Source organism: Scyliorhinus canicula, chromosome 16, assembly GCF_902713615.1.
Source record: "Scyliorhinus canicula chromosome 16, sScyCan1.1, whole genome shotgun sequence".
Lineage (NCBI taxonomy): Eukaryota > Metazoa > Chordata > Chondrichthyes > Carcharhiniformes > Scyliorhinidae > Scyliorhinus > Scyliorhinus canicula.
Genome location: NC_052161.1, coordinates 8,973,413 through 8,996,897, shown reverse-complemented (window position 1 = coordinate 8,996,897; position 23,485 = coordinate 8,973,413). Strand labels below are relative to the sequence as shown.

The following is a 23,485-nucleotide window of genomic DNA, read 5'->3' as shown; positions in this document are numbered from 1 at the left end:
TCCTGTAGGTGGCCAGATTTTTCTCTGTGTTCATAAAAGGTCCCTGTGTCTGGCGCAGTGGGTTAGCCCTGCTGCCTCACGGCACTGAGGACCCGGGGTCGAGCCCAGCCCTGGGTCACTGTCCATGTGGAGTTTGCACATTCTCCACGTGTTTGTGTGGGTCTCACCCCCACAACCCAAAGATGTGCAGGGTGGGTGGATTGGCCACGCTGAACTGACCTTAATTTGAAATGTTTTATTGAAAAATGACTCAAAGTGCTCTTCGCAGGGATCATAGAAAAATAAATGTATTTAGTTTGCAAAAACTAAATTTGGAAAAGGGAAGGCAGTAGTATTCTCACTGAACTTGTAATCCAGAGACCCAGGGTAATGTTCTGGGCACCTGGGTTCGAATCCCAGCACAGATGAATTTGACTTCAATAACATTTTGGAATTTGAATTCAATAAAAATTTGGAATTTGAATTCATAAACATTTGGAATTTGAATTCATAAACATTTGGAATTTGAATTCATAAACATTTGGAGTTAAAACTGTCGATCCACGTGCAATGTGGTTGACTCTTAAATGCCCTCTCAAAGGCATTTAGAGGTGGGCACTCAATGATGGCCCAGTCAACGATGCTCACATCCCATGAGAGCATTAGAAAATAAAAGCTGGGACAATGCAAAGACCACTTCCTTCAAATGATTTCTTTCTTGGAAAAATTGAACCCGAATACTAAATCGAGTGGTTGCAACTATAGCAACCGTCTACTGAGAGTTTGGGGATTCTGATGTTTTTCAAACAGATTGAAAGACCATGTGTGTTTTGAGCCGGAGATGTGGAAGGAGGGATTGAATGGGGAAATGGGAGCCATCCGTCTGAATTTGACGACAGCACTTGAAAATTTCCGGCGGATCAAAGTGTGCTGCCGGTCCTGGGAAAGTGATTTCAGTGTGTGTGGTGTGTGGAGGCAGCTTCCTGCTGGGATTAGGAGACAAGAGTACAGCTCAACCCTGACTTATCCCAAAATGTAATCGTTACCGAAATAGCGCAGAGCTTCCTGGAGACTCCTGAGAGCTTTAACCTCTTTAACGGCAGCAGGCCAACGTCACTCCAGACCATATTGTTTTGACCTCCCATATGGCGACACCCGAAGAGAAATCCCACTGACATATGATAATATATCTTCTCAAAAATCAAAAGCAGCCACCTTTAAGATGCACCCCCCCCCCCCCCCAACCGAGTATTGAGAAAGGCCTTCGGGCACCCGAACGCACTTTACAACCAATAAATGAATTTTGAAGTGTAGTCACTGTTGCAATGTAGGAGAAGCCCGTTTTGCACAGCAAGCTCCCACAGATATCAATGATCACAGCCAGCCCGGTAGTGCAGCACTCCCTCAGTACTGTGCAGGAACGACAGCCTGGGTACCATGCTTAAGTCTCCGGAGCAGGTTACAAACCCAGAACCGTCGGACTTTGAGTACTTTCCAGCTGAACCCAGAGGAGGCAAGAATGAAGGAGCGGGGAAAGAGCTGGCGCAGGCAGGGCGGGCTGTGTGGTCTCCATGCGGTGGACCTGCGTGGCTGCGACTTCGAGGGAGGCGGCTGAGGTTTTCAAAGCGGCCACGCCCAGCCGACTGCTCGCTGCGGCAGACCTCGCGACGTGAAAAATTTAGGATTTGGGGAATAAGGAGGAAATGGCGTGCAGTTTCTTCAGCCGACATTGCGAATTACATCACCGAGAAAGGGCCGCGGGACAGACGTGCGAGTGAGCTTGAGACATAATTTGAGAGGTTTTGGAAAGAATGCGGGTCGTGGGGGTAAATAGGTCGGGGTGGGACTAAGCTGAAGGAATGAAGTTTGCTGAAATGATAACATATTGTAGATAATATTTCTGAGTGCCGGGCAGCCCAGGAATGGAAGTGCAGAATGTATTTGGTTATTCCTGTCTATCCCAAGAGCCCTCGCTACCATTTTGACCATATATGGGGGAAATGCCAGATGCAGGATGATACCAGTGGAACTAGTTGTCGTGCGTCTGCAACCAACGTGATTTTACAATTCATTCTTTCCTCTCTTCACCTTCGCACTAGGCATTTACAAAAAATATGATTGTGCCAACTTTGGGGACCAAGGTATCAGCCTGGGTTGCTATGATCTGTACCGCCATGACATCGACTGTCAGTGGATAGACATTACTGACCTTCCACCAGGAAACTATGTGTTTCAGGTATGGAATTCACGCGTCTCTCTTACATTGTAACTGCCAGACTCTTGTACCCTTGTGGTAATATTTGTATGTCTCACTTTTAAAAAGAACACGTGGATATTAAAACGTGGAGTAGAGGTCGTCTACACAGCTCTCCCACCTACTCCACCATTCAATAAAGTCTTGGCTAATCTTCTCAACTGCCCTTAGAAGATAGAACATATAGTGCAGAAGGAGGCCATTCGGCCCATCGAGTCTGCACCGACCCACTTACTTCCACCCTACCCCGTAACCCAATAACCCCTCCTAACCTTTTTGGTCACTAAGGACAATTTAGCCTGGCCAATTCGTCTAACCTACACGTCTTTGGACTGTGGGAGGAAACCGGAGCCCCCGGAGGAAACCCACGCACACACGGGGAGAATGTGCAGACTCCGCACAGACAGTGACCCAAGCCGGGAATCGAACCCGGGACCCTGGCGCTGTGAAGCCACAGTGCCAGCCACTTGTGCTACCGTGCTGCCCAATATTAGTCACATGCTCTCCATATCTACCCCGAAGGGCTCCAATATCTCCCAATCTCAGTTGAAATTGCTCAGTCATCTATTGAGCCTCCTCAGCTCTTCATGGTCGAAAGTTCCAAAATGAATTCCTCGCCTCAGCCTGCAATGGTCGTCTGCTTATCCTGAGACTATGGCTCCCTAGTTTTAGATTCTCCAGCCAGGGGGAGGCATCCCTTCAACACCCACTCTGTCAAGACTTCGGGGAGAGTTTTATTTCATTTTGATCTACAGGTGTTGCCGTGTTGTGTACAATGTCACCTCTCATGAAGGCCTGGGGCGGGATTCTCCGCCCTCCCAGCTGCATGTTTATCGGCAGCGGGGGGAGGGGGGGGGGGGGCAGCGTTCGCTGGATGTTGGGATATCCTGCAACGGATAATGGGATTTTCAATTGAAGCCACAAAAAACACCACCAGGAAACCTACAGGTGGGGGTGCGCTGCCAGAGGGGCGGGGGGGGGGGGGGGGGGGGGGGGGGCAGGATTCCGCCGTCAACGAATGGCCAGAGTATTCCGGCCTTGATGGTTTTAAAATTTATTTGGAGGGTGTCGCTGGTCAGGCCGGCATTCTTTGCCCGTCTCTAAATACCCTTAAAATCTGGAGTCTCCATCCCTCCGTGACCCATGTCCACCCTGGGGCAACTTGTTGCGGTGAACGAGAAATAGCATTTTGATTAATCACTGGTTGGGACTCACCTGGAGACTTGGGTCCAAGTCCAGACACTACTCTCTAGGAAGGACGCCAAGTCTTTGGAGATGGTGCGGAGGACCACGAGTGAGGAACTTCCTTCACCTGGAGAGAATGGAGAAGGGTGATCGTTCTCCTGAGCATTGGTGGCCCAGGAGAGGTTTAATGGAGGTGTTGACAATTATGAGGGGTTTCGATAAAATAGAGAGAATCCACTGGCAGGAATATCAATATTCAGAGGACAGGGATTTAGGGGTAATCGGGGCTGGTTTAGCACACTGGGCTAAATCGCTGGCTTTGAAAGCAGACCAAAGCAGGCCAGCAGCACGGTTCAATTCCCGTACCAGCCTCCCCAAACAGGCGCCGGAATGTGGCGACTAGGGGCTTTTCACAGTAACTTCATTTGAAGCCTACTTGTGACAATAAGTGATTTTCATTTAATTTCATTTCAATTGGCATAAGGAGCAGAGGGAGTTGTTACGACCCCCCGGGCTAGTTCACGGTCAATTCCAGCCCCACTTGACCCAGAGACGCAACACAATTGAAATCAACAAATTATTCTGAGAAAAACACTCAAAGTCTTTGGCCTTTGCCTGTCCAATAATTACAGTCACCAGGTTTGTAAATTTAAACATAATTAAATATACTAATAACAATAACCAGAATTAAATATGGAGCAAATACAACTGGTTAACTATTTTTCAATTCCTCCCACTTTTAACTCACCCCACCCTCTACACACTCACAAGGCAAACAAACACAGAGGGGAGAAACGAAAGGTGTAAAAATAATGATAAGGATAAGAGTCTTTGTTTACGATGTTTGTCTTCCAGCACACCTTCCTTCAGTCTAGGCTTTCAGTTCGAGGTTTCTGCTTTCAGTCTGTAATGGTTTTTACTGTAGATTCATCCTGGTCCTCTGTAGGTTCAGGCTTACAGCAACTAGGCTGCATTACTGGAGAAAGAGAGAGAGACTCACAGCTTCTACTCTCAGCGTCCAGGATCCGACTGTCCTTTCCTTGGCTCTCTGAAAACCATCCCGCTCGGGTGGTGCCCAATCACTGCCTGTTACCGGGCAGAATATGGACCTTTGCCAATTAATTGACCACCAGCCCACCAATCGAACCCAACCCTCCGATCCCTTGGCTGCCAAAATCTCGAATGTGTTCTGCTGTTCAAAAACTAGCACAGTCTCCTACTATTTTGTAACTTTTGACTTCCTCACTTCCTCTGCTCGACTTAAAGGTACAAGCCCATTAAACACGCTTGGATCAAATATGATAACGGCAAAATAGAAGAAATGGGAAAGAAGGGAATTAAGAGGAAGGGCCCTTTAGTTTACGCGAGTTGTTCTGATGTAGAATGTGCTGTTCGGAAGGACACTGTGGAAGCTGATTTAATTTAAAGGATTACGGCCGGGATTCTCCGATGCCTGGTCGGAGAATCTCCGGGGGGACGCGAGAATGGTGCCCTGTCACCCCGATGCCGGTTTACCTATTCTCCAGCGCCGATTCCCGGGCACCCGTGGCAGTTGAAAGCAGCCCGCCCCGGCGATTCTCCGGCCCCCGACGGGCCGAGTGGCCGCCGTGTTCGGCCGAGTCCCGCTGGCGTGGGTTACACAGCCTGACCTGGAAGGTGCATCTGCGGGGGCCGTCCTGGAGAAGGGGGTGGGGGGGAACCGACCCCTGGGGAGCCTCCACGGTGGCCTGGAACGCGATCGGGGCCGACTGATCGGCGGGTGGGCTGGTTCCGTGGGGGCCTATGTTCCTCCGCACCGGGCCCCTGTAGGGCTCCCCCATATTGCCCGTGGGCAGGCACGGATAGGAGAACATACGTGCATGGTACGGCCGGCATGGAGACGGGTATCACGCCGTCCGTTCCACGCATGCGCGTAATCACGCCGTCCGTTCCACGCATGCGCGTAATCACGCCGTCCGTTCCACGCATGCGCGTAATCACGCCATCCGTTCCACGCATGCGCGTAATCACGCCGGCCATTCTGCGCCGGCTGGAGCTGCGGGGACCACTCCGGCGGCAACCTAGCCCCTTAGGAAGGGGAATATTCCTCATTATCGGGGGCCGTTGATGCCAGAGAGGTTGGCGCCGCTTTTCACGCCGGCATCAGAACTTGGCCACGGGATTGGAGAATCCCGGCCTACATATTTAAAAAAATTAATTTAGAGTACCCAATTATTTTATTTCCTATTAAGGGGCAATTTAGCACGGCCAATCCACCTAACTTGCACATCTTTTGGGTTGTGGGGGTAAGACTCACACAGACACGGGGAGAATGTGCAAACTCCACACGGACAGTGACCAAGGCCGGGATCGAACCTGGGCCCTCGGCAGCGTGAGGCAGCAGTGCTAACCACTGCTGCCTCTGTGTTGTAGGATTCCATGTTTGATCTGGGTGGCAGATTCAGAGCAACTGGATCCTGGTAGGTTCTCAGCGGCACGCGGCTGGCCTCACTTCCCAGATTAGTTTACTGTGGATACCTCCCAGTCCGACTTGAAGGTCTGGCTGTATTCCAGTGAAAGGAGCCACTTCGGGAATGCCGCCTTTCCCCATGGCAAACATCACAGAGCCATTCAGTCAGAAAGGCCTGAGATGCTGCAGCCCAGTGAGGCAGCAAAGTTCACTGGTATTTTGTGAGTGGCAATAAGCGTTTCTGTTTTTCTGAGAGTGCATTAGCAGATATTACTGAGACTGAGCTGTCATTCCACTTCCAACAACTCATTACATTTAACTTAATAAGTATCCACGTTGAAGAGGTTTGACATTGGTCACTGTGTTGGGAAATTAGACGGGGTCACTGGGGGGCATGGTTGAGGAGGTGGAAAGGATTTTCCAAGGTGAGCACTGGGGGACGACAGGGGAGAACAGTTAGCATCGCTGTGTCAGGGACAACTGGTGAAATGTGCCCCACTAGTAGCGGAATGGAGGAAGGGAGTGAGGGCTGTAGGAGTTCCAGAGAAAGTTCCAAATGAAATTTGGGATTCTGTGTATCATATCTGAGCTGGGAGGTTAGAACTATGAGAAAAGAATGAATAGATCGGAGACTTTTTTCCAGAGAAAGGAGAAGGCGTGGGGGTCTTGATAGAAGCCCTTTGCAATTTACAAAAGCCCTTTCAGATATTTCATAGGTGAACAGCAAAGGATTTATTTACAAGGATCTACAAGAGCAGCAACATGTCTGCAGCTCGTTCTGGAATGCCTCTGCCTAAGAGAACTCCTCCCCCTGGGGTGATTCCCCACCCTGAATCCCGATTGGTCACCCGGGCCAGGTGACCCTTACTCTGCTGTGTTGCCCTTAAAAGGGACAATCGCCACACCTTTAAAACGATGAAAGGTTTGAATGGGCAGACAGGGAGAAGATGTTTCTGCCCTGGGGGTAGGGGCGGGGGGGGGGGGGGGGGGGGAGAGGGAGGGTGGAGGTAGGTGGGGAGAGTATACATCCAAAGTTCAAGGTCAGAAATATAAGATTGACCGTCCCTCTTTGTCCAGAGTGGTTAAAATGTGGTTCTCGTTGCCACTTGCTGTGGTAGAATCGAATAGAATGGATGCATTTAAAGGGAAGCTGGATAAATCAAGAGAGACAGAAACAAAAGAACAAGCAGACACGGTGGGGTGAAGTAAGGTTGGGGGAGGCTTGTGTGAAGTATCAATGCCAGCAATGGCCAATGGCCAGTTTCAATGCTGTAAGTTCAGTGTAATTCTTTTGGATTCAGTGTATCAGCAAGTAGCCATCGAAGGTCAGTGAGAAAGAAGCAGGGGGCAGGATTCTCCCAGCCCGGGGCTGGGCCGGAGAATCCCCACAAACGGGCCACGCCACCCTGATGCCAGCACACAATTCTCCGCGGAGCCAAGAATCGGCGCCATTGGCACGGCGCCAGCCGTGGGCTGCCGTACGCAGCCGGGCAGTCGTTTCTCGGCCCGGGATGGGCGGAGCAGCAGCTCTAAAAAGGCAGAGTCCGCGATCTGGGCCCTCCGATCGGCGGACCGGCCACTCACTCCCCAGGCCTATTTTATTCCGTGCCGGCCCCTGAACTCCCGCGCCATGTTGCGTCGGGGCCGGCGCGTTGAGGGAGACCACCGCGCATGTGCGGATTGGCGCTGGAGCCACTGTACATGCATGGATCCCGTGGCGCACATTTCATGCCGGGATGTGAGGCTGGAGTGGCGTGAACCACTCCAGCGCCGTGCCGGCTCCCTGTAGGGCCCAGAAACGGTACTCCCAGTGGCCCATTCACGCCGCCGTGAAACGCGACGTCGTTTCCGCCGTGTGGACACACTGCCTCCGAATGGGAGAATCCCGCCCAGGGTTTCGTGCAGGAGGGGACACAGGTGCCAGGGAATATTTGGAGTTTACATGGGATGTTGCAGAGAGCATTGGAAATAGAATCTGGAGCTAATATTGAGGAATACAGCAGAAACGGAGATGAGGGCGGAGGAGGGAGCAGATGCAGAGGATAATTTTGCCGAGATGTAGAGTATAGGATATTGCCTCTTGATGTGTAAGGCAGTGAAATATCTGGCACGGTAGCACAGTGATTAGCACTGTTGCTGCTTCACAGCGCCAGGATCCTGGGTTCGATTCCCGGCTTAAGTCAATGTCTGTGGGGAGTCTGCATGTTCGTCTCGTGTCTGCGTGGGTTTCCTCTGTGCGATCTGGTTTCCTCCCACAAGTCCTGAAAAAAGTGCTTGTTAGGTGAATTGGACATTCTGAATTCTCCCTCCGTGTACCCGAACAGGCGCCGGAATGTGGAGACTCGGGGCTTTTCACAGTAACTTCATTGTAGTGTTAATGTGAGTCTACTTGTGACAGTAAAGAGTATTATTATTATCCTGCACTGCCAAGTTATCCTGACCTATCGGTCGCTTTCAGACAGAAGGCAGATGGTGAGGACGTGGTTGATACTTTGTGAATGTATGTGCTGACTCTCTCCCCTCCCAAGGAAACACACTAACTGATCCTTTGCTTCTGAATTTTTGATTCTCTCTTTCACCCAGGTGCACATCAATCCCAATGGTGAAGTGGCCGAGTCGGACTTCTCCAATAATGTCGTGAAGTGTCAGTGTAAATATGATGGTTCCCGTATCTTTATGTCTGGTTGTCACACAGGTATGTAACTCCACATTGGAGACCGTGTCTCAGAATCATTGTTGCCATCACAGAGAGTCCACACATGGCTACCTGGATTCAGTTTAATACATCCAGACAGGAATAGTTAAATACTGTTTCAAAATCCAGACTTTTAGGTTGAACCTGAAAACCTTCTTCATAAAAGTAAAACATGCAGAATAATTTCACTATATCAGTATCCTTTTGAGAATGCAGTGGCATAGAATATAGCTCACAGAAACAGGCCGTTCAGCCCATCACATCTTTACTCCACACAAGTCTCCATTCCATCTGCTTCATCTCCTCCTCTCTTTTCTTCATTCGTTGACAGGATGTGGCCCATTTAGTGCCCATCCTTAATTGCCTTTGAAAAGGTGGTGGAGAGCTGCTGCCTAGAACCACGATGGTCCATGTGATGTAGGCGCACCCACAGAGAGGTTAGGGAAGGAGTTCCAGGATTTTAACCCTGTGACAGTGAAGGAATGCCCCATATATTTCCAAGCCAGGATTAGTGAGTGACTTGGAGGGGAAGTTACAGATGATGGTTTCCCAGATGCTGGCCTTATCATTATAGATGGTAGTGGGTTTGGAACGTTGAAGGAAGCTTGGTGAGTCCCTACCAGTGCATGTTGTAAATGGTACAAACGGCTGCTACTGTGCATCAGTAGTGGAGGGAGTGGATGTTTAAGGTGTGGATGAGGTGCAAATCAAGCTTTGTCCTGAATGGTATTGGGCTTCTTGAGTGTTGTTGGTCATCTAGGCAAGTGGAAACGATTCCATTACGCTCCTGATTTGTGTCTTGTAGATGGTGGACAGGCTTTGGGGAGTCAGGAGACGGGGTATTCTACACAGAGCCTTTGATCTGCTCTTGTAGCCACAGCATTTTTAAAGCTAGTCCAGTTCAGTTTCTGGTCAGTGGTAACTCCCAGGATGTCGATAGTGGGGGGATTCAGTGATGGTGATGCCATTGCATGTCACGAGGAGATGGTCAGATTTTCTCTTATTGGGGATGGTCATTGCCTGGCACGTGTGTGGCAGGAAAATTAGTTGCTACTTATCAAGCCCAGACTGAATGTTGTCTAGGCCTTGCTGCATTGCGACACAGACCTCCGTTTGGATGCTATTTCTATATTGTGGAGCCTACACAGTACCTGTAACGTAAGAGTGGTCTAGCCAGAGATACAGTACCCGAAAGCTAGCCTAAACAGAGTCCTGTACAAGTTTAACTTCACTACTTCTGAATTCTATATCCCAGAAGTGAATCCGAAAGCATTGGTTCGAATTTTAATTGCTTTGTTGATGTGCCCCAAGACCCTTCATCACGCCTTCCCATGAAATGAAATGAAAATCGCTTATTGTCACGAGTAGGCTTCAAATGAAGTTACTGTGAAAAGCCCCTAGTCGCCACATTCCGGCGCCTGCCCGGGGAGGCTGGTACGGGAATCGAACCGTGCTGCTGGCCTGCTTGGTCTGCTTTAAAAGCCAGCGATTTAGCCCAGTGAGCTAAACCAGCCCCTTAGGGATGGGCAACAAATGCTGACTTTCCCAGGATAGCTCACACACCATAAAATAATTTTTAAAATTCAGTTTCCTACTTCCTCAGGTGTGGTTGATGTTTATATTATTCTTTCCAATGTATGAGCCCCGATATTCATCTTGCTTAAAGTTAATTTGCCACTTTACTTCCCAGCCTGTAAAGTTTCTGATACCTTCATCAAATATTCCCAGTTTGGTCTTATCCAATGAATTGTACCAACAGCCATTTTTGTAACCATGGTAGCGTTGAGCACTGCCCTGAAAGACTGCAAGGCCTCCGCGCTCCTCCAATCCTGGTACCATGTACATCCCTGATTTTCACTACTCCACCATTTGTGGTCATCCTTTCATCCACCCGCACCCTCAAAGCTGGGATTCCTTCCCTGATTTGCTCTGTGACGCTCACATAATCCGGACTGACGCTCCAATGTACTGTGAGGGAGTGCTGCTCTATCGCTGCTGCTATCGTGTAGGTGAGACGTTAAACTGAGCCCCCCCACCCTCCCCCCTAGTGTCCACCCCCCCCCCCCCCCCACCACCACCCCCCCCCCCCCCCCCCCCACCGCCCCCGTCCCCCGCCCCTGCCCTCTCAGGTGGGCGGAAAATATGCCCTGCCACTATTTTCAAGAAGACGCGAGGCAGGTCTGCCGCGTGTCCGGGAAGAAGCCATTCCAAACAAAAACTGATCTTGCTGTACCTTGTGGGATCTTCCTGTGTGCAAATCAGCTGTCACCTTTGCTACACGACAGGACAGCACGGTCATCATAGCATCAAATTTACAGTGCAGAAGGGGGCCATTCGGCCCATCGAGTCTGTAGCGGCTCCAGGAAAGAGCACCCTACCCAAGGTTAACACCTCCACCCTATCCCCATAACCCAGTAACTCCACCCAACACTAAGGGCAATTTTGGACACTACATAGAACATAGAACAGTACAGCACAGAATAGGCCCTTCGGCCCTCGATGTTGTGCCGAGCAATGATCACCCTACTCAAACCCACGTATCCACCCTATACCCGCAACCCAACAACTCCCCCCCTTAACCTTACTATTAGGACACTAAGGGCAATTTATCATGGCCAATCCACGTAACCTGCACATCTTTGGACTTTGGGAGGAAACCGGAGCCCCCGGAGGAAACCCACGCAGACACGGGGAGAACGTGCAGACTCCGCACAGACAGTGACCCAAGCCGGAATCGAACCTGGGACCCTGGAACTGTGAAGCAATTGTGCTATCCACTATGCTACCGTGCTGCCCATATTCGGGCCCAATGCTACGGTGGCGCAGTGGTTAGCACTGCTGCCTCACGGCGCCGAGGTCCCAGGTTCGATCCCGGCCCTGGGTCACTGTCGATGTGGAGTTTGCATATTCTCCCCGTGTTTTTTTTTAAATGTTTTTTATTCTCCTCCTTTTTCACATTTTCTCCCAAATTTACACCCAACAATAATCCGTAACGAATGTAATGTCGATCCCCATATCAATAACAACGATCCCATCCTCCCACCAAACCCCAGACATTAGCCCGCATGTTAACATAAACAAACGACAAAAAGGAATCAGGAATCACCCATAGTCGCCATTAACACATACAGTCCCCCCTCCCCCCAACCCTCCCAAATCCCCCCCACCCCCCAATGTTCGATGTGATTGAATTCTCAAAAGTGCATAATGAGTAACGCCCATGAATTGTAAAACCCCTCCATCCTTCCCCTCAGTTCAAATTTGACCTTTTCAAGCGTTAAGAATTACAGCAGACCCCCCCCCCCCCTCCCCCCCCCCGCCTCGCCAGGGCACAGGGGGGAGAGGTTGATCTCCACCCTAACAGGATCCGCCATTGGGCGATCAACAAGGCGAAGGCTACAACATCGGCCTCCGCGCAGGTTTCCAACCCCGGCTGGTCCGACACCCCGAATATGGCCTCCCGAGCGACCGGGATTCTCCCCGTGTTTGCGTGGGTTTCATCCCCACAACCCAAAGACGTGCAGGGTAGGTGGATTGGCCACGCTAAATTGCCCCTTCATTGGAAAAAATGAACTGGGCTCTCTAAATTTAATTTTAAAAAACGTCTCCTTCACGACAACAGTGACATCACCTCCAAAAAAGTACTTTGTTAGCTGGAAAACACGGCGAGGTGTCCTGACGTTGTGAAGGGTGCTAGGTGAATGCAAGTCTTCCTTTTTTATGCTTGGTTTTCAGACAGGAAGTTGGTCGCTGGCTGTTAAAGACGACCGCGTTATCTCATAGATCAGAGCCAGCCTATTTAATATTAATCAGGCAGCATTCAGCGATTTACTGTGACTTTAATCAGAATGAGATTTACTCAGGCTGGCTACAGATATCTAATACTACGCTGGGTTATTGGAAACGATTATCTTCAGTTTCTCTGTGAGAGCTGAGGTCACAGCGTCAAGCTGCGGTGCTGTAATTGAAAGATGGCAGGCTTGATAATCTGGAAGGACGACATCTAATAGCCTGAAGGGCCTTCTTCTTGTGATCATCTCTGGACTGGGCACGTATTAGCACTGCTAGCCTCCCTCCTGTGTGTGTGTGGGGTGGGGGAGGGGGGGGGGGGATGCGCTAAGTGCTGGGAATTTCCACATTGGTCCCTGGAATAACAGCGCTCCCACAACTCCACTGGCTCCACACACACTGAGGAGAAATGCACCCGGGCCGTTAGCCCCTCGTAGCGTTCTTACCTCTGGGTTCGAGTCCTGGTCAAGAGGTGTGAGCAGCTCAGGAGACTGAACTTTGAACTGCAGTTTTGGAACAATTCCCAGCGCTGTGGATATCTGCCCGGTGGCTTAAGTGAGAGGGATCCCACAACACTGGAACCCCAGCACTGTCTGTGTGCCCAATGTGAGCCATGGTATGTGGTCAGCCTGTATGTATGTCTGGTGGGACAGCAGAAGAAGAAGCTTGATCCTATTTATACTGTGCCTTTCTTGACCTCAGGATGACCCACAGAACTTTACAGCCAATGTAGTACTTTTGGAAGGGCAGTCACTTTTGTCCCGAGGAAACACGGCAGCCAATTAGCACACAGCAAGATCCCGCAAACAGCGAGCGGTTAATGAGCAGACAATCTGTTTTTATGATGTCGATTGAGGGATGAGTACAGCAGGTTATTACAAAAGACGAAAGAGAAAATGCTGGAAAATCTCAGCAAGTCTGGCAGCGTTTGTAGGGAGAGAAAAGAGCTACCGTTTCGAGTCCGATAACTCTTTGACAAAGAGTCATCGGACTCGAAACGTTAGCTCTTTTCTCTCCCTGCAGATGCTACCAGACTTGCTGAGATTTTCCAGCATTTTCCCTTTCGTTTCAGATTCCAGCATCCGCAGAAATTTGCTTTTATTACAAAAGACCTTGGGGACAGGGGAAGGTCATTCAGCTCCTTGAGCCTGTTCTGTCATTCTGATACCATGCTTGGTCCGCATGTTAACTCCAATTACCCACCTTGCTTCCATATCACTTAACACTTACCGAACAGAAATCTGAGTTTTTTTTCAAATGTATCCTTCCATGACATGTAAGCATCGTTCCTCATTGCGCTTGAACTTCGGGGCTCGCTGGGCAATTTCAGAGGGGGCAGTACGGTAGCATAGTGGTTAGCATCAATGCTTCACAGCTCCAGGGTCCCAGGTTCGATTCCCGGCTGGGTCACTGTCTGTGCGGAGTCTGCACGTCCTCCCCGTGTGTGCGTGGGTTTCCTCCGGGTGCTCCGGTTTCCTCCCACAGTCCAAAGATGTGCGGGTTAGGTGGATTGGCCATGCTAAATTGCCCGTAGTGTCCTAAAAAGTAAGGTTAAGGGGGAGTTGTTGGGTTACGGGTATAGGGTGGATACGTGAGTTTGAGTAGGGTGATCATTGCTCGGCACAACATCGAGGGCCGAAGGGCCTGTTCTGTGCTGTACTGTTCTAAAAAAAAAAGGGTCTGGAGTCACATGTAGGCCAGACCGGGTAAAGATGGCAGATTTCCTTCCCGAAGGGGACATGAGTGAACCAGATGGATTTTCCCGTCAATCGATGATCGTTTTGTGCACGGACGAAGACTCGTTTTACAATCTAGATTTTATTAATTGAATTCGTATTCCCACCTGTTGCCAAGGTGGGATTTGAACCCGTGCCCTGGGAGCTGCCATTGCCAAATCATGAGCTTAAAATTAGATGCATTAAATATTGTTCTATTTCACCTCAGTGGAACCCATAAGACGCAGATACCTTCTTTGCCCAAAAGCAATTCAGCCGCAAGCTGACGAACTTTGCAAGAATATTAGCCTAGAGGTTGTTTAAAAGTTACTTTGTTCTCTGAATTTGAGAATGTTGCGGTTCAGTCTGTCCCACAGCGATACTGGGTTACTGGACCAGTGACATTACCAATACACCACCGACTTTCTGGGGCGGTCTTGTGGCGCAGTGGGTACCGAATCTGCCTCTGAGCTAGAAGTTGCCACGCCAGAAGTTGAAGACCAAAGTTCATAATGTGGTCAAACAGGTTGATTATTATTATGGGCCAGGGTTTAGAGAAAACCAAAGTATATCATGGAGTTCACCTGACCCACAACGTTCAATAGTTTTTGGTTATGGGGAGCACAAAGGCCCACTTTACAGGTGTGATGCAACACAGATCTAAAGTATCTTTAAAACAAAACAATGTTGATTCTATGAATCCAATTAACATTTTATAAGCACACAGTAAACATATTATCAACTACCAACACTAATAATCCCTACAGATACAATACTCTATAGTATTCAGGGGCATAGACAAGAGTGGTTAATCAGAGACTTTTTCCCAGGGTAGAGGGGTCAATTATCATAGAATTTGCAGTGCAGAAGGAGGCCATTCGGCCCATTGAGTCTGCACCAGCTCTTGGAAAGAGCACCCGACCCAAGGTCAACACTATCCCCATAACCCAGTAACCCCACCCAACACTAAGGGCAATTTTGGACACTAAGGGCAATTTATCACGGCCAATCTACCTAACCTGCACATATTTGGACTGTGGGAGGAAACCGGAGCACCCGGAGGAAACCTACGCAGACACGAGGAGGATGTGCAGACTCCGCACAGACAGTGACCCAAGCCGGAATCGAACCTGGGACCCTGGAGCTGTGAAGCAATTGTGCTATCCACAATGCTACCGTCCTGCCCTAAATTACTAGGGGGCATAGGTTTAAGGTGCGAGGGGCAAGGTTTAGAGGAGATGTACGAGGCAAGTTTTTTGCACAGAGGGTAGTGGGTGCCTGGAACTCGCTGCCGGAGGAGGTAGTGGAAGCAGGGACGATAGTGACGTTTAAGGGACATCGTGACAAATACATGAATAGGATGGGAATAGAGGGATATGGACCCCGGAAGTGTAGAAAATTTTAGTTTAGACGGGCAGCATGGTCGGCGCAGGCTTGGAGGGCCGAAGAGCCTGTTCCTGTGCTGTACTTTTCTTTGTTCTTTATAGGCAACCCTTAGTAACTTTCCTAACAACATCCATAAGTCAAAGACCCTTTTTAACAAAGACAGCAGGTTTGCATTTCTTACAGAAACAGGTATTACTTTGAAATCATCAATAGGCAGCATGATAGCATAGTGGTTAGCATAAATGCTTCACAGCTCCAGGGTCCCAGGTTCGATTCCCGGCTGGGTCACTGTCTGTGTGGAGTCTGCACGTCCTCCCCGTGTGTGCGTGGGTTTCCTCCGGGTGCTCCGGTTTCCTCCCACAGTCCAAAGATGTGCGGGTTAGGGGGATTGGCCATGCTAAATTGCCCGTAGTGTCCTTAAAAGTAAGGTTAAGGGGGGGGGGGGGGTTGTTGGGTTACGGGTATAGGGTGGATACGTGGGTTTGAGTAGGGTGATCATTGCTCGGCACAACATCGAGGGCTGAAGGGCCTGTTCTGTGCTGTACTGTTCTATGTTCTATAAGTGATTTGGAGACATTCTTTAGCATGCAGAGAGAGAGACCAAAATACGCCTCCTTGGTTTGAATGCAGCTCTCCAACCGAAAACAAAACTAAAACTCAGAGCCAAAAACAGCTTCCAGCTCAAAGCGAAAGTAAAAAGCAGAGCCAGAGCCCAGCTCCACCCACACAATGACATCACTGCAGCCACTTGAGAAGACAAACATTTCTTAAAGTGACATTCCCATGACACTATCAACCTGTAAATCCTTCAATCGCAAGCCAATCAGAGGCAGTAAGAGTGGGAGAGATTGCTCATCGGCCATGAGATGGAAAGGAAGTTAGGACTTCTACCCATCACAACCCATAGCTCTAGATTACAACATACATGTAAACGCACACGCTGCCAGAGCAACCTGGACTCACTAAGTGAACACACGCACACAACAGATATCTATCAATTTCAGCTTTACTTTATTCAGTTGACCCCAATCTCTTTTTTTAATTATTTTTTTTTAAAAATAATTTTTATTGGAATTTTTTACAGAAAATATAAAACATAACGACAAACAATGAAATGCAACAAAATAACCCATAATAACTGTAACACCCCCCAGACCGTATCGACGCATGTATCACATCCCCCACCCCCCCAACCCCAAAGAACAACAAAAGAACTTAAAAATAAATTTAAATTAAATAAACAAACATAGTCATCGTCCCCCACCCCCACCACTTTTCCCTCCCCCTTCCCCCCCCCCCCCCCCCCCCCCGGGTTGCTGCTGCTACTGTCCCCGTACCCTATCGTTGAGCCAGAAAGTCGAGGAAAGGTTGCCAGGACCCCAATCTCAACAGCAGTTGTTTGGAGGAGAAAATCCTTTGATTTCTACTATCTTTTGTGTGCAGTGATACTCCCTGACCATCACCTCTATGTAGTTGTATGGCAAGACCATTTTGAGAGGGCCCTTTATCACCTCACCTCTCTTTACCTTCCAGGCGACGCCTTCAGCTCTGCCATTGAGAACCAATTTGAACACCAGTTCTTGACCAACAACTTGCCTTAACAAGAGTGACGTCGCTGACAACAATGCCAGGCAATACCTCGGATCCCCTGCTGTGGATGTGGACCCTCATTCCATTCGCAACTCGCCCGCCACTTTGACTATCACGTGACACAGTCGAGGAACATGCTTTGCGAGTGAACAGCTGAATGGGACTTGGGGAGGGTTACAATCCCATCGTGCACTAGGAACTTGTGGTCATGTCTCAATGCAAAGGATGAACGTCTTCGGGGCAAAGCTTGACTTTTATCACCAGGCCAAAAAAAAAAACAGGGCAGCAGCAAACCGAAAATGCCTTTACCCCTTCCCTGAATAGGGGCCCATTTTTTTCTTGCCTGACAAGGAAAGTTAATTGTAACCCCTCTCTTGTGTGTGGTTGATTTTTCTTTTGTTTCTAAAATTTTATTCAAAGCAGATCTCAGAACCTCAATACTTGCACATTGAATTACTTGAGGATATTTTTAAAAAGATCTATATGAATATATATTAAATAAAAGGGAATGTATGTGGTGTTCAGTTATAATCTTTCATTCTTTGCCGTATCCACTGCTAAGTCACAGTCTATTGCAAAGGATCAGCTGTAACTGTTAAAGGTTACCTGGTTAACTTCAAGAGACCTGGCAAGACTAATGGAGTTAAAGCAATGGTAATACACTCCCCATTATTTATGGAGGGTTTATTCAAGCATGTGCAATTTTCCCACTATCTGTAATGACCGACATGATGTGCCAGCGCTATTACATTACAGTACTCATTCTATTACAGTACTCATTCTATTACAGTACTCATTCTATTACAGTATTGATTCTATTACAGTACTCATTCTATTACAGTATTGATTCTATTACAGTACTAATTCTATTACAGTACTCAGTCTATTACAGTACTCATTCTATTACAGTATTCATTCTATTACAGTACTCATTCTATTACAGTATTCATTCTATTACAGTACTAATTCTATTACAGTACTCAGTCTATTACAGTACTCATTCTATTACAGTATTCATTCTATTACAGTACTCATTCTATTACAGTATTCATTCTATTACAGTACTCATTCTATTACAGTATTCATTCTATTACAGTATTCATTCTATTACAGTACTCATTCTATTACAGTATTCATTCTATTACAGTACTCATTTTATTAAAATAATCATTCTATTACAGTACTCATTCTATTACAGTATTCATTCTATTACAGTACTCATTTTATTAAAATAATCATTCTATTACAGTACTCATTCTAATACAATACTCATTCTATTACAGTACTCGTTCTATTACAGTATTCATTCTATTACAGTACTCATTTTATTAAAATAATCATTATTACAGTACTCATTCTATTACAGTACTCATTCTATTACAGTATTCATTCTATTACAGTACTCATTTTTATTAAAATAATCATTCTATTACAGTACTCATTCTATTACAGTACTCATTCTATTACAGTATTCATTCTATTACAGTACTCATTCTACTCCAGTATTCATTCTATTACAGTACTCATTTTATGAAAATAACCATTCTATTACAGTACTCATTCTATTACAGTATTCATTCTATTACAGTACTCATTCTACTCCAGTATTCATTCTATTACAGTACTCATTTTATGAAAATAATCATTCTATTACAGTATTCATTCTAATACAATACTCATTCTATTACAGTACTCATTCTATTACAGTATTCATTCTATTACAGTACTAATTTTATTAAAATAACCATTCTATTACAGTACTCATTCTATTACAGTACTCATTCTATTACAGTATTCATTCTATTACAGTACTCATTTTATTAAAATAACCATTCTATTACAGTACTCATTCTATTACAATACTCATTCTATTACAGTACTCATTCTACTACATTATCCATTCTATTACAGTACTCATTCTATTACAGTACTCATTCTATTACAGTACTCATTCTATTACAGTACTCATTCTATTGTTCCATGTATGTATTGAGGGGGATCACTAACTCTGCTGACTAGATCTGATATCCAGCATTCACAGTATTTTTCGTTAACTCTGCTGGCTGGGAGGGTAGCACGTGTCTCAGAGGAGCACCCGCAGCCGTGTGTTCGATTCCCATTCCGACTGAGGAGGGTGGACCTGCCTCTTCGCCCCCCCCCCCCCCCCCCCCCCCCCGAGAATGGAAGGGATTGGCAAACTACAACGGACAGACAGCTGGCAAGAAAAGAGCGCAGGATGCAGCATCAGCAGACACTGAGGCCAGGACTGTCCTTTAGCACAGCACTGGTATTGCATGTACCGAATGCTCCAATGTTCCAGATTCACTTTCACCTGCAGCTTTATTCAAACACCAACGGAGCACAGCAAGAGGATATTTGGAGGGGATTGGGAGAGGAATCATAAGGACTCTCAATGTTAATCCTGTTTCTCTCCCCACAGATGCTGCCAGCCCTGCTGAGTTTTTCCAGCATTTTCTGTTTTTTATGATTGAATAATTACCATGGTTTCCGCATAAATAAACAGGGGTTTTAAACCATCACCTTAGAATGTAAATTGAAATGAAAATCGCTTATTGTCACGAGTAGGCTTCAATGAAGTTACTGTGAAAAGCCCCTAGTCGCCACATTCCAGCGCCTGTTCGGGGAGGCTGGTACGGGAATCGAACCGTGCTGCTGGCCTGCCTTGGTCTGCTTTCAAAGCCAGCAATTTAGCCCTGAGCTAAATTAATAATCTTTATCACTTTGAGAGGTGGCACGGTGGAACAGTGGTTAGCACGACTGCCTCACAGCGCCAGGGACCCAGGTTCGATTCCAACCTTGGACGACTGTCTGTGCGGAATCTGCACGTTCTCCCCGTGTCTGCGTGGGTTTCCTCCGGGTGCTCCGGTTTCCTCCCACAGTCCAAAGTTGTGTAGGTAAGGTGGGTTGGCCATGATAAATTGCCCCTTAGTGTCCAAAGATATGTAGGTAAGGTGGGGTTATAGGGAAAGGTCGGGGGACTGGGCCTAGATAGGATGAAATTTCAGAGGTCCATGAGGACTCAATGAGCTCAATGGCCTCCTTTTGCACTGTAGGGCTTCTATGGATTCTATGGAGGTTGATATTTGGGTGAATTGAGTAGTGGAATTGCAATGAACATAATAAGAACTAGGAGCAGGAGTAGTCCATCTGGCCCTTCGAGCCTCATTGAGATCATGTTGTGGACTCAGCTCCACTTTCCCGCCCGAACACCAAAACTCTTTATTCCTTTATTCTTCAAGAAACTAACTATCTTTATCTTGAAAACATTTAATGAAGAAGCCTCAACTGCTTCACTGGGCAGGGAATTCCATAGATTCACAACCCTTTGGGTGAAGAAGTTCCTCCTAAGCTCAGTCCTAAATCTACTTCTCCTTATTTTGAGGCTATGCCCCCTAGTTCTGCTTTCACCCGCCAAATGAATGGGTAATTTCATTTGCCAATCATGACAAATTACTCTCACAATATTTAAGGATTTAATAATGTCCTTGTTACAACAATAGGGGCAGGATTCTATAGCATGTAATAATAATCTTTATTAGTGTCACAAGTGGGCTTACATTAACACTGCAATGAAGTTACTGTGAAAAGCCCCTAGTCGCCACATTCCGGCGCCTGTTCGGTTACACGGAGGGGGAATTCAGAATGTCCAATTCACCTAACAAGCACGTCTTTCGGGACTTGTGGGAGGAAACCGGAGCACACGAAGGAAACCCACGCAGACACGGGGAGAACGTGCAGACTCCGCACAGACAGTGACCCAAGCCGGGAATCGAACCCGGATCCTGGCATGTTGGGGTAGATTGACATCTTTGCTGCTTGAGAGCGAATCAAATGAGGTAGAATAATTTCCCCCGCTATAAAACCACCCACTCCCTTAATATTCATTCCACTGAAGTGGATTCTATAAAATACAGACGATGCACCTCACTGCCCAGGCCCTGAAGATGAAAGTGATGTCCCAATCTTGCTCCGTGTAAATTCACCCCCATAAGTTGCCAATCATATCTAAATCTATTTTGGGCATTATTTCCGTCTTGCCTGCCAGCGATACGGGAATATGGTTGTTGGCTCCATGCTGTCACAGTATTGGATAATTCTGACTCCACAATGACTTGATAGGCAATGGAGGAGTGGGCAAGTGGATCTGGGTCAGTAGAATTTGTGTGGAGCTTGGCGTGACACACTCCTTCTCTTCCTGGCTACAGAAAGCTTTGAACATTGTACTCCGGGTCCCCAACCACCTCCTAACGCTGAACGATCAAGGCTCTTGCTGATAAACGGGCGAGTACATGCCCTGTCTTCATCCACCCAAAGGTAAATACCCACACTGCCCAATGTTAAAGGAGCACTACATCTACCCACCCCATTAAGAACTTGCGATTCTTGCGAGTGGGGGGGGGGGGTGGAAGAGATTTCCTCCCCCCCACTCTTTCCCCCTATCTTATCCCACCCTTTTCTCCCCTTCTCTTCCCCTAGCCCCACCTTTTTCTCATTTTACCTCTCTCCCACCCATGTCCCCCCTCCCCCCACATCTACATCTGTCACAGCTTACCCTCTGATTTTAGTTTCTCTGCTGTTTGGCCTTTCACACCTTTTGTTCTCTCTGAGGATTGCCATTAGCACCCGGCTTCCCTGGGTTTCTGCGGCTATGGCTTATCTTTCATTCCCTCACCCTACAGTATAAATATCTCCCACTTACTCTGCCTTTTAACTTTGACAAAGGGTCACCTGGACTCGAAACGTTAGCTCTTTTCTCTCCTTACAGATGCTGCCAGACCTGCTGAGATTTTCCAGCATTTTCTCTTTTGGATCCAGAGTGAGCTCTTTGGGGAAGTCAGCCAACCTGAAATGCTGTCATGCAGGGACTCGCCTCCTCCTTCAGGTACCCTGTTGGTGACCATGGACTGCCATTGGATTGGCCCATGGTGGCAAGGTCCTGCAGTGGGTTTGCTGATGCCTTTCTGCAGTAAAGCTGACCAGGAAACTCTCCCACTTTTACTTCCTGGCAACAGGCGCATTGGAAGGGTTTATAGACTGTTATTCAACCAGTTTGGCCACATAAAAGCACCTTCCATGGCTATCAAATCCTGAAGTGAGACGTGAACCCAGGGCAGGGACTCTATGCTGTAAAAATAATGAGATGGTCACAGAATGGAAGACTGTGGCAATAGAACCACAATACAGTTAACAGCCGGCAGGAAATGATTTTATTGGAATTGTAAGGCTTTTAGAACTGTAATGCACATTATAAATTTACTAGCTACTTCTTGGTAATAAGTTATTAAACAGTGTGTATATTTGTATCAGTTTACTATTGCAGTGGCCCACAGCTATCTAAGTGTGGCTGGACTCATGGACTTCTTCTATGATAAAGGCACCTCTGTACAATCCCAGAACTCGACCGACATTTCTTCATTCAAATCTATTTCGTAGGTTTTAGTCAGCAGTGGTGTAGAGGTATCGTCACTGGACTATTAATTCAGAGACCCAAGGCAATTCCCGGGGGACCCGTGTTCGAATTCCACCACAGTAGATGGTGGGATTTGAGTTCAGTAAAAATCTGGAAGAAAAACTCTAACGATGACCATGAATCCGTTATTGGTTGTTGTTAAAACCCAACTGGTTCACTAAATGCCCTTTAGGGAAGGAAATCTGTCAGGGTCTGGCCTGCACGTGACTCCAGCCCAATAGCAATGTAGTTGCCTCCTAATTTCCCTCTGAAATGTTGAGCAATCCACTCAGTTCATGGGCATTTAGGGACGGGCAACGAATGTTGGCCCAGCCTGCAATGCCCACATCCCATGAATGAAATATATTTTTCAAGTGGCATCTACAGTGGGGTGGGTAGGAAAGATAGGTGAATGGAGTTATCTGTAACTGTGATCAACCCTTTTACTAGTGCAGGACATCACGGCACTGTTGGCAGTGTGTTTTAGCGAGTGCATCTCACACAGAAACCTCATCACATTAGCACAGTGGTTAGCACTGAAGGAGGAACTTCTTCACCCAAATTCCTTGCCCAGTGAAGCAGTAGAGGCTCCTTCATTAAATGTTTTTAAGATAAAGATAGATAGATTTTTGAAGAACAAAGGGATTAAAGGTTATGGTGCTCAAGCCGGAAAGTGGAGCTGACTCCACAAAAGATCAGCCATGATCTCATTGAATGGCTTGTATATGTTCTTATGTTCACAGCGCCAGGATCCCAGGTTCGATTCCTGGCTTGGGTCACTGTCTATGTGGAGTCTGCACGTTCTCCCCGTGTCTGGGTGGGTTTCCTCTGGGTGCTCCGGTTTCCTCCCACAAATCCCGAAAGATGCGCTTGTTAGGTGAATTGGACGTTCTGAATTCTCCCTCTGTATACCCGAACAGGTGCCGGAATGTGGCGACTAGGGGCTTTTCACAGTAACCTCATTGCAGTGTTA

At 47.5% G+C, this 23,485-nt stretch overlaps 1 protein-coding gene across 2 annotated transcripts in view; it reads left to right on the top strand.

Moving 5' to 3' along the window:
- loxl4 (lysyl oxidase-like 4) overlaps positions 1 to 17,566 on the top strand; it is a 149,529-nt gene extending 131,963 nt beyond the window's left edge. For both annotated transcript variants that reach the window (XM_038773151.1, XM_038773152.1), the window contains 3 exons: positions 2,079 to 2,215; positions 8,451 to 8,562; positions 16,986 to 17,566. In XM_038773151.1, coding sequence (XP_038629079.1) covers positions 2,079 to 2,215; positions 8,451 to 8,562; positions 16,986 to 17,053 — 317 coding nt within the window. In that variant the 3' untranslated portion in view covers positions 17,054 to 17,566. The remainder of the gene's footprint in view (positions 1 to 2,078; positions 2,216 to 8,450; positions 8,563 to 16,985) is intronic.
- The last annotated feature ends 5,919 nt before the right edge of the window (positions 17,567 to 23,485 follow it).